The 12,205-nt window shown below is 40.0% G+C and overlaps 1 protein-coding gene across 2 annotated transcripts in view; it reads left to right on the top strand.

The window, feature by feature from the left end:
• The window catches only part of DOCK1 (dedicator of cytokinesis 1), a 540,600-nt gene that overhangs the window by 145,191 nt on the left and 383,204 nt on the right, over positions 1–12,205 (top strand). For both annotated transcript variants that reach the window (XM_074959163.1, XM_074959164.1), the window contains exon 26: positions 10,241–10,368. In XM_074959163.1, the coding sequence (XP_074815264.1) occupies positions 10,241–10,368 (128 nt within the window). The remainder of the gene's footprint in view (positions 1–10,240; positions 10,369–12,205) is intronic.

Raw genomic sequence — 12,205 nt, 5'->3', positions numbered from 1 at the left:
ACGAGTTTTCAAAGATAATGGCCAATGGCTCTGCAATCACATCCGCCAACTCCTTTAGCACTCTCGGATGCAGCGCATCCGGTCCCATGGACTTGTGCTCATCCAGCTTTTCTAAATAGTCCCGAACCACTTCTTTCTCCACAGAGGGCTGGTCACCTCCTCCCCATGCTGTGCTGCCCAGCGCAGTAGTCTGGGAGCTGACCTTGTTCATGAAGACAGAGGCAAAAAAAGCATTGAGTACATTAGCTTTTTCCACATCCTCTGTCACTAGGTTGCCTCCCTCATTCAGTAAGGGGCCCACGCTTTCCTTGACTTTCTTCTTGTTGCTAACATACCTGAAGAAACCCTTCTTGTTACTCTTAACATCTCTTGCTAGCTGCAACTCCAGGTGTGATTTGGCCTTCCTGATTTCACTCCTGCATGCCCGAGCAATATTTTTATACTCATCCCTGGTCATTTGTCCAATTTTCCACTTCTTGTAAGCCTTTTTTTTTTTTGTGTTCAAGATCAGCAAGGATTTCACTGTTAAGCCAAGCTGGTCGCCTGCCATATTTACTATTCTTTCTACACATCAGGATGGTTTGTCCCCGTTACCTCAATAAGGATGCTTTAAAATACAGCCAACTCTCCTGGACTCCTTTCCCCCTCATGTTATTCTCCCAGGGAATCCTGCCCATCAGTTCCCTGAGGTTGTCAAAGTCTGCTTTTCTGAAGTCCAGGGTCCGTATTCTGCTGCTCTCCTTTCTTCCTTGTGTCAGGATCCTGAACTCGACTATCTCATGGTCACTGCCTCCCAGGTTCCCATCCACTTTAGCTTCCCCTACTACTTCTTCCCGGTTTGTGAGCAGCAGGTCAAGAAGAGCTCTGCCCCTAGTTGGTTCCTCCAGCACTTGCACCAGGAAATTGTCCCCTACACTTTCCGAAAACTTCTTGGATTATCTGTGCACTGCTGTATTGATCTCCCAGCAGATATCAGAGAGATTGAAGTCTCCCATGAGAACCAGGGCCTGCGATCTAGTAACTTCCGTGAGTTGCTGGAAGAAAGCCTCATCCACCTTATCCCCCTGGCCCGGTGGTCTATAGCAGACTCCCACTACGACATCACCCTTGTTGCTCACGTTTCTAAACTTAATCCAGAGACTCTCAGGTTTTTCTGCAGTTTCATACCAGAGCTCTGAGCAGTCATACTGCTCTCTTACATACAGTGCAACTCCCCCACCTTTTCTGCCCTGCCTGTCCTTCCTGAACAGTTTATATCCATCCATGACAGTACTCCAGTCATCCCACCAAGTCTCTGTTGTTCCAATCACATCATAATTCCTTGACTGTGCCAGGACTTCCAGTTCTCCCTGCTTGTTTCCCAGGCTTCTTGCATTTGTATATAGGCACTTGAGATAACTTGCTGTTTGTCCTGCTTTCTTAGTATGAGGCAGGAGCCCTCCCCTCTCGCGCTCTCCTGCTCGTGTTTCCTCCTGGTATTCCACGTCCCCACTAACTCAGGGATTTGGTCTCCTTCCCCGTGTGAACCTAGTTTAAAGCCCTCCTCACTAGGTTAGCCAGCCTGCTTGCGAAGATGCTCTTCCCTCTCTTCGTTAGGTGGAGCCCGTCTCTGCCTAGCACTCCTCCTTCTTGGAACACCATCCCATGGTCAAAGAATCCAGAGACTTCTCTCCGACACCACCTGCGTAGCCATTCGCTGACTTCCACGATTCGACGGTCTCTACCCAGGCCTTTTCCTTCCACGGGGAGGATGGATGAGAACACCACTTGCGCCTCAAACTCTTTTATCCTTCTTCCCAGAGCCACGTAGTCTGCAGTGATCCACTCAAGGTCATTCTTGGCAGTATCATTGGTGCCCACGTGTATATATTATACAAGTGTATTTTCTAAAAAGCCAAAGACAGTACAGGCTATTGGAATACATAAAAAGCTTTAAGACGTGTAGAAAATCAAGAAGCACTTAACCCAAAAATCTTTCCCCATCAGGAAAAAATATGCTATCAAAGTACATGCCACTAGAGAACAGGACAGGTTTTATTTGTGGTATTTCCTGCTAACTTCATAAATCAGAATGCCTGGAATACATGGATTTCAGAAGACTTTGGGATATTTTCTCCACACATTTCCCCCTTCTCTCCAAGCAGCTGAAGTATCAGTTATTGACAGTGCTGGAGGAACCATACTGAACCATAACCAGTGGTCTTTATTCTTTATGGAAACCTTGGGTTCCTTACTAAACGTGAATGGTTCTTTGGTAGTCCAAATTATCTGCATGATTACACTGATACTGAATATCCAAGTAAGATGTAGGATTTTGCATTTGTATTGCAGCCCCTGTTTCTTCAGAATAGATGATATAGGACATACTGGAGCAGTGAATTTATTTACTTATCTTATCCACTGTTGTGCCATATTCTCTGTGTAAGGAATTTTGTTCTCTCTCAGGGTCCTAGATTACTCCTTTCCCTTTATAGAACCTACATTACTTTTAGCAGGATTCCTGTTGCTTTGGAGGGAAACTCCTATACGATACTTAAATTTTGTTGCTTGTTCTGTTTCTGCAGTGATTCAAAATGGAGAACTTGTACCAAAAAGTACAGAGATTGACTAGTGTTTAAAATTAGCCAATCCGTCAAAGGAACATCAAGCAGGAAAATTTTGTTGGTGAGAAATTACCAGTTGACTTCCAAAATCCACACTTTTCAAGGCCTGTGACCATTTCCAAATTTTCTACTTAAACTTCCAAGTGTAACATAGAACTCTGTACAGACTGATTCTGCTTTGGGTATTCATCACATTCCTAGCTTTAAGACAATGAATATTCGCTACTGTTTGAAGGAAAACGTTTTCTTTTTCTGCTGGAAATTATTCCCCTGCGAATAGAACCAAACCAATTTATATAAACTTGTGAGGGTCATAGTCATTGAGTTCCATCCAAAGGCTACTTTGTACTTCTACTTTAGTCTGTTAGATGTCCAGCTAGTTTTATATCCTCACTTACATACTCATTTTTCTGAAGCTTGGTAGATAAATTAGATTTGTGTTTGTATTTCCCTTGGGGGGGAAACAAACAGCTAATTATCTTGGTCTTTCTTTGGCGTGGACAAAGCTCTTGGAAAATGATACCCAAACTTCTCTGTCCTCTCCCAAAAGAACTATATTAAATTGCTTCTACCTTCATTTGTCCTCAATCTGATTTGACAGAACAGTTACTGTAAGGGCATTGAAAAGATCATTTAGTCACAGTTATGTTGTTAGAGAAGTTCATTAGAGTCTTTGACAAAACATTATTGCCTTGGAATTGTATCATAAAGATGATCCAAGTGTGTCCTGTTTGATTTGCAAGAGTTATTCAAAATCTAGAGGCTGATGCTCTTTCACCCCTTTTTATGGTTTTTTGGAGGATTTCTGTTTTTGGTTTATGCAATTTGTAGATATACTAATATTGGAAGCAGCGTGGTCAATAGGAATAAAGTGTGGGACTGAGAATGAGGATATGTGAAGTCAGTATCTTGAACAAGATACTTAACATTTCTGTGAATTTGTAGAGATTTTCAAGGAAAGTTAAGTGGGTTAGGTGCCAAAATCCCTTTGGAATTCAAGGGAATTAAGTGCCCAGCTCCTTTGAAAATCCCAGCTTTCATTTCTAAAAATTGGGATGCTACTTTCTTATTTTGTAAAGCATTTTGAAGTCTAATTCTGCACAGTACTGAGTATGTTGATATTTAGAAGTTAAAATCCTGATTCAGCCAGGTAGTTGGGTACATGCCTAACTCTAAGAATGCAAGCAGTACAACTGAAAGAGACAAGGTGGGTGAGAAAATATCTTTATTGGACCGACTTCTTTGTTGGTGGAAAGAGCAAGCTTTCAAGCTTCACAGAGCTCTTCTTCGGGTCTGGGGAAGGTAACCAGAGTGTCCAAGCTAAATGCAAGGTGGTACAGATGGTTAAGCATAAGGGGTTTACGCATTTTGTAGGAGACTACTTAAAATTAAGTGTGCAATTAACATCTTTGCAGTCGTAGGATAAAGGAGGCTTAGTCAGCAGCAGACTTTGTTACAAATTGTTGTAATAAGCCATAAAAGCAGTGTCTCTGTTAAGTACATGTTTTTTAGTGTCCAGGAGAGTTATGAATTTAAGCTCCTAGGCTTGTCTTTTGAAAGTGTTGTGTAGGTTTCCTTTGAGGATGAGGAATGAGAGGTCAGATATAGAGTGATCACTTTTTGTGAAAAGTGTTCACCCACAGGTGATAGGATGTTTTTGTGTTTTATCATTTTTCTCTGAGAGTTCATTCAAGAGCATAGTGCTTATCTTGTTTCACCCACATATTTGTTGAGGCATTTGATGCACTGGATGAAGTTCACCACATGTTGTGATAGCATGTGTAGGATCTTGAAAAGGAGTGTGTGTGTGTGTGTATATATATTGTTTTGCAATAACCTAAAGGATGTTTTAAACTATAAATGTATTTAATTTTTGTTATGGATTTTGTTAATGACATAAAATATACAACTCAAATTCCAAGATTTGGTTTTATACTAATGATTTATCTGCTTTGTCATGGTATAACTATTTTCAGCTATTTTTCTGTAGCTTGAACTCTTTTTTGTAAAACAAAGCCAAGTGTCAACTGAATTATGTGAATTCTAGGTTTTTAGCTGAAAAATCAGGTGATTTCTCTATTAGAAAATTGCTTGCCAATAAAAGTTTAATAGAAAGTATACACCATTTATATGAGCTCTTACTGTTTAACTCTCGTAAAAAAATGTTAATCTTTATCTCAGTGCTATATAATGGGAGCAAAGTTATTTAACATCACTTTATGGATCATTTTGTTTAATGTGTCCAAACAAAAAATTAAAAAACACACTACTTGGTGTTCATAAAAATAAATGTTTTAAACTGACAATTTGTTAATCTTCATGCAGTTTGCTGTAACAAAGTTCCCCTATGTGTTGTGGTGAGAGATTTTTGCTTGGATATTCATAAGCTGATAATGCCTGTTCAGTGCCCTCTTATAAAGATTAATACTTTATTCTCAGTGGACGTTACCCTGACATTAATCACTGTGGGATAGACCACTGCACCAGGGGAAGAACAGATGTCGAATTATTGTTTTCTGTAATTGTGTTTCATACTTGTGAGCTACCTTCAGAGCTGGCTTTTGAACAGGAGAGTTGTGATATACACTATAGATTTATTAAGGTTGCTCATTAATCAGTGTTGGGAGGTACATGTGACAGGCAGTTTGATAAAGATTAACCTTTGCTATTCTGTACTTTTTGATAATTTAAATATAGATGATAAAATATTGAGAATAATATTCAGGTTTGTAGGAAGGATGCATTTAAAGCACCACCTGCTTTGTATACCATATTATTGTAGTGCTGGTTGTAAAATAATTTGCCTGAAATTATTTTTGGATTGCTAAATCTGGGTCATACTGCCTGAAATTAGGGCTGGCTAGAAAACATCAATTTGATTTTGTGGGAAAAATTTTAGGTTTTGAAAATTGTTTTCATTCTAATGCAGAATGAAGCAGAGACCTTTCAAAATGTTTAGTTCCATCATGGAACTGAGAAACATTCCTGACAAATTGGCTTTTTTTTTTTTTTATATATGCAGGAAAAAACGTTGTCAACATTTTTTCAACCTCCTCTAGTTGTGATGCAGGCTATGAGCAGAGGTGAAATTGTAGTCCGAAGGTAAAGAATTTTGCCTCACAGCACAAATATTAGGTCTGCTTGAATGCTGGAAGGGGAAGTGTTTATTGATACAAAAATCACTCACCCTCTAAACACTACTACTGTCAAATGCTTTTTATGTATATATTTCCCAATGTATCATAATCACAGTTTCCATTTTCTTAGTTTCTGATATTTATTACTTTCAGACTGCTGGAAAATAAGCTTTAGAGTATACAGTTATTTCTGTACAGTGTTTCTCCCCTTCCCCCCATAATTAGGTATAGGGTACCAGCAGGTCCCAGAAAGATCTCATGGTGATGACCGTGATTGTAATGTACTTTTATTTGCCTATGAAAGCTGCTATGTCTGGGTAGGAAATCTCCAAGTAGTATAACTAGTGTTACTGTCCCAAACAAGTACAAGTATGGGAGTGAATAACTTTTTTCAGTGAAGCCTTTGAAATAAAGCTAAGGCCAAATCCAATAGCAGAGTTATCTTCTGTGAAAATTTTTGTGTGTGTGTGACTGATACTGATTGATGGTGCACCTTAGACATCTTTGACTCATTGTTTTATCTTCATGTTATATAACCTGCAAGATTTACGAACTACACAGTTCATTTACTCACAGCTTGGTTCTTGGGAAGGCAGAGATCCACTGAAATGATGACTGAGAAATTTTGTCAAGTCCTCTTCGCTACTTGAAAGGAGCCAGCCCTCAGTATAGAGGTTTATAATTTCAAATGGAAGTAATATGACAAATCAATTAGGTGGTTTTCCTTGTCTCTCAAAATCAGCTTGCTTACCTTCTCTATTGATCAGTCTCAGCTCCAGGCAACCCACTCAAAGCTGATGTAACTGCAGTTTTAGCTTTCCACATGCTTTCCAGATACTACATTGATCTGTGACCATTCTCTAGTAGTAGGATTTAAAAGGGACATGAAATGTGCAATCTCTAATTAACGGCTTTTGTAATGGTACTGATTGATGCACCCAGAGGCTTCACAAAGATAAGTTAGCAGAGGCGCTGCTACCTGATTGGGGACCCTAAGCTGGAATATTCCCCTCCCCCAAACACATACTAATAATTAATAGGAGGGTCCCTTGAGCTGCTTGGGGCCCTAAAGCAATTGCTTAGTCTGCTTATGCCTAGCGCTGGTTCTGGAAGTTAGTACAGTTACTTCTCCATCGTGCCTGCCAACAGTGTGTCAGAATCCCCCTTTTACTCATTTCATTAAAAGCAGTATTCCACAACTAGGTATTTAAAAAAAAAAAAAAAATGCCTATTTTGAGTCTGAGGTAAATGAAGTCCTCACAATTTAATCTTATTGAATTACGTATGAATACATTACAGCAGCTAGTGTTCAAGAAGCTATTTGTTTTGCTCCTTATTAGGAGTTAAACATATTAAAGCATACTTAATCAGACCTATGACCGTATGTATAACCTCCTCCATAACAGATTTGGAAGGCTGCAACGTGTGATAGATTTTCTAAAAATCTGCAATGTATTACCTCAAAACATCTTCACAAGAAAATAAAAGTTTGGATTAATATTTATAAGAGTATTTCTTAGCAACATTTCTAATACTCTTCTTATTTAGCTGATGGCAAGATATTCTTCTGTGTCCCATATCCCTATTTTTTCATTGCCATAATCTTTAGTGAATATGTTTTAGGATCATGTATCTTAAAAACTCACAGCAGACTATTAGGTTAAATACTTATAATTCATTACCTGCCATGTAGGAGTGTTGTCCAACTTCATATTACATAAACTGTTTTCAGATATAATAAAAGATTCTGTCAATGTGCTATTTTATTAATGTTTGTTATGCATGTATACATTTTCTTGTCTGTTAGGTAACGCAAAATCTTATTAATTTATTATAGACCCCTTAAGGTTTTGTTTGTACTTTTAAAAACTGAAATGCAGTTTTGGCCACTGTTACAGTATGACAGGTTTCAGAGTAACAGCCGTGTTAGTCTGTATTCGCAAAAAGAAAAGGAGTACTTGTGGCACCTTAGAGACTAACCAATGTATTTGAGCATGAGCTTTCGTGAGCTACAGCTCACTTCATCGATGAAGTGAGCTGTAGCTCACGAAAGCTCATGCTCAAATACATTGGTTAGTCTCTAAGGTGCCACAAATACTCCTTTTCTTGTTACAGTATGTTAACTTTTCAGGCTATGTTTACACTTAAAATGCTACCGTAGCACAGCTGCAACTGTGCCACTGTAGAGCTTCAGTGTGAACATTCACTACAGCAACGGGAGGGGTTCTACCTTCACTGCCCTGAAAGGTGGTAGATAAGTCGACAGAAGAATTCTTTCGTTGGCCTAGTACTGTCAATACCAGGGATTAGGTTGGCATTGCTTCGTCTCCTAAGGTGTGTGGATTTTTCACACTCTTGAGAGATATAGCTATGCTGATGAATGTTTCAAGTGTAGACCATCCCCCTGAGCTTTCTAGTTTCTCAAAATGTGAATCTATAGGTAATACTTACCTGTAAGGTACATAGAACCCTATAATGACAATATTTATCTGAAGCTAATTGGAAGTACTTGCTAATAATGAATGCATTATTTGAGAGACTGTAAAATATTAGCCATGCCATTAATTAAAACAGTATTAAAACAGAACCATAATACTTTCCCTTTTTCATGTGAATGTGACATTTTCAGAAAAATATGCTGCCTATCATTTTTTTTTTTTATAACCTAGTCCCTTGTGTAACATATGGGTATTGTGCTCAACCATTCAGGTGGAGCTCATGCTTCTGCGCATGTGTAGTCCCTCAGGGTGACCAAGGTGTGACACAAATGAGCTTTGTTGAGAGATCTCTCCACTGTTTGGCCAGAAAGATGGTGAATGTAATATTGATTAAATTTTGGGTGTGTGCAGTGGGAGAGGGCTTTGGAAAGAGATGGTTGGAAACTGTGTTCGTGGCTAAAGCAGAGTAAAATGTTTCACAGAACTATCTGGATTTTCAGACATCTTATAAAATTAATATGCAGGAAGTATTGTTTGGGGGAAAAAAATCCCATGAATTTCAGTACCAGGTTGCTTACATGCATCATCACATAGTTGAGTGATGTTGTGATACATTAGGACTTGACGTTGCCTCGTTTTGCAGTGATATCATTTTGTATGGCCAGTATCATTACTTGTCCTGGAAGGAAATTCAGAAAAAGTGACGACAAATTAGTGTCAAGTATCAGGGGGTAGCCGTGTTAGTCTGTATCCATAAAAACAACAAGGACTCCGGTGGCACCTTAAAGACTAACAGATTTATTTGGGCATAAGCCTTTGTGGGTAAAAAACCACTTCTTTAGATGCATGGAGTGAAAATTACAGATGCAGGCATTATCATACTGACACATGAAGAGAAGGGAATTACCTCGCAAGTGGAGAACTGGTTTTGACAGGGCCAATTCAATCGGGGTGAATGTAGTCCACTCCCAATAATCAGTGAGGAGCTGTCAATAGGTGCGGAGGCAAAGCTGCTTTTGTAATGAGCCAGCCATGAAAGCTTATGCCCAAATAAACCAATTAGTGTGAAGCAGCATTCTCCTCAAGGAATGTGGTGTCCTCTTTATCTGTTTTTTTTTTTTTTTTTTTTCCATCTCTGTCCCCAGTTGAGTACCTCAAGGGCGGCCCATGTTGCTCTTTCAGCTCTGACAAGAAACATCTAGCTTTGCTCCTTTTTGAGGCGGAAGGAACTGTTTCTCTCCACCACCATCCCTGCTGCTCAGTTGGGGTGGGGACACCCACAAAAATCACTGCATTGCTCCAACTCATCATTAAGGGTTCTATGTCAAGTCAGGACAGTTCCTTACTTCTTGACTACATCCTCCTTCCCCTTAAAACAAAAACATAATGAAAAAACTTTCGACTCTTTTTGCAGCCTAATTTGCAAAGCACACGTTCACTGGATTGTGTCAATGCTAACTTGATAGTTCTTCCTTTTGCCTGAGTGTGTTATAGGGAAGTTGAACAGTCCTATCCATTCAGAATGTAAAGGTGCTGTACAGTTACACATGCAAAACTGCATAACTTTTTCTTCAGTTATGCAGTGCCTTGTGCTCAGTTGTGGATGTGTCATTTGCATGATCACAATGCTTAAATACATGTACTTATAATAAGTAGGAGTAGTCGTGTGTTTAAAGTTATGCATATGCTTAAGTACCTTGCTGAATTGGAGCCTGGGGACAAAGCTTGTACCAGTCTTTATACTTCAGGTTGTCTAAAGGAATGTCTACACTGCAATAAAAGACATGCGGCAGCAAGTCTCAAAGCCTGAGCCAACTGACTCAGTTGACCTGGGCTCTGAGACTCACTGCTGCAGGGATTTTTTTGCTGTGCTATTGACTGTCTGGTTTTTTGTGTTTTTTTTTAAACTTTTGCCCAAAATTTGGTCTGGCCTTCTGTCTGCCAGGAAGTTAACTTTTTTCCTGAAAGTTTTGTTTAAAATATTCACTCTGTTTGCAATATGATGTGTGTATACTATGAAATTATGTAAGACATACTTGTAACATTGTATCTTTATGTGCAGACTGCAGGGAGATCTTGCTGCCAATGATGACAGATCAGTTGAAGTATCATTTGGAAAGGCAGGAAGACTTGGAGGCTTGCTGCCAACTGCTTAGTAACATCCTGGAAGTCCTTTACAAGAAAGATGTGGTTAGTAACTGACGTTTATACCAATTAGCCCTTAAGAACACTACGTCTTGTGAGTGATAGGGGTGATCATGAAGTAAAGCTGGCAATGACTTTGTTTTTGTCATTTATTTTTGTTCTGAGTTTTAGCTTTCTTTTTCTTCTCCTCCTCTCTTGTGGTGGTCGGTGTGAGGTGGTGTTGTCTGATGTTTACTCTTTCACCATGTTGCTCTCTGGCTCCAAGGTTTGTCACTTATGACAACCTTTATTCTGGCCAAGAGGAAATACGGCTCCCTTTGGAGCTCATCCCATAACACCGCTCCAGATATTGGTCAGATACTCACAGGAGTTGAGTATCCTTCCTCCACAGCACTTGCACCTCCTGTCAGATGGGGAGTGTTGGATGAGTTTGGAATATGAATTCTTTAGCCTCTTCATTGCATTGATGCTTGTTTATTGGGCCTGCTTTTGGTCCTTTGGTGGTTGTTCATCAACTAAAGAGGATAAAAACTGAGTGTGCTGTTTGAAATTTGTAGCAGAAAATTTCACTAGAGGAAAAAATAGTTTCTTACAAGTCTCTCACTGTGAAAGAGTAGCCTTAAATGACTTTCTTAACAAGACTTGTTCAAGTTATAGGGAAAATCCAAAATGCTGGTTTGATGGTGTGAATGAACAATTTGTCAGGAATTTAGAATGTACAGAAATATTCCCACGTGATCTATGACATTTAAAAACAATCTGCGGGAAGTAGGCTGCTCTTCAGACAGCTCAGTAAAACAAAACAGTCCCCCTCTAGCCAGTTCTCTCAAGATATAACTAAATAACTTGATCGTGCTTCCTTCTGCCTGAGTATTATAGGGAAGTTAAAAGTCCTATCCATTCAGAATGTAAAGATGCTGTACAATTACACATGCAAAACTGCACAACTTTTTTGTGTTAGGCAGTGCCCTGTGCTCAGTTGTGGGTGTGTCATTTGCATGATCCCAGTTTTTTATTGACTAGACCAGGGGTTCTCAAACTGGGGGTCGGGACCCCTCAGGGAGTCAGGAGGTTATTACATGGGGGGTTGCGAGCTGTCAGCCTCCACTCCAAACCCTGCTTTGCCTCCAGCATTTATAATGGTGTTAAATATATAAAAAAGTGTTTTTAATTTATAAGTGGGGGGGGTCGCCCTCAGAGTTGTGTTATGTGAAAGGGGTCACCAGCACAAAAGTTTGAGAACCACTGGACTAGACAGTGACTATACAAATCTCTCTCCTTTGATGGGGAGCTATACTCCATTCCGGCTATTTGTCAGCGTTAAAGATTTTTGGACCAGAGGGTCCTGAGTCTGGATTCCTGTACATGAGCGGCATAGCCACCTACACTTTGGCCAGGGCAAGTTCCAACTTTTTAAAAAAACGTCCTTGGTAACTGCATTCTTCCAGTGATCCCGGATTCTGTGGCATCAGGAAGCAGATTACGTTAAGAAAATGAGCTTCTGTCCTGACAGCACAGCAGTCCCTCCCCATTTTTTGCTGTCTGCATTTCTCTCAGCAAGCTGTACTTACTGGGTTGCAGCTCCACCACCTGCTGAGCTGAACATAGTTGAGAAGGTCTGCATGAGGGGTGGGTGCAGAGTTAGGAGAGGGCTTCTGTTATTGAGAGAGAGACAACCAACAACTGGGTGAGAGAGGGCTGCTGAGCTGCCAGATGATTGAAGCCTGTATGCAGGCAGAAAAGGGAGATGGAGGAGCTGTGGGGAAAGAAAGCAGTCCCTGGAGGTGAGAGTAGGAAAGTCCCTGCTTGTCACCAGCAGGGAGCTTGAGTGCTGCGGAACAGTAGCTGCACATACATGTACTGGAGATGAGGGATACTTTTT

Source organism: Natator depressus, chromosome 7 (genome assembly GCF_965152275.1).
Source record: "Natator depressus isolate rNatDep1 chromosome 7, rNatDep2.hap1, whole genome shotgun sequence".
In the NCBI taxonomy this organism is placed as follows: Eukaryota; Metazoa; Chordata; order Testudines; family Cheloniidae; genus Natator; species Natator depressus.
The sequence above is the reverse complement of the archived record's forward strand: the minus strand, read 5'-3'. Positions and strand labels throughout refer to the sequence as shown.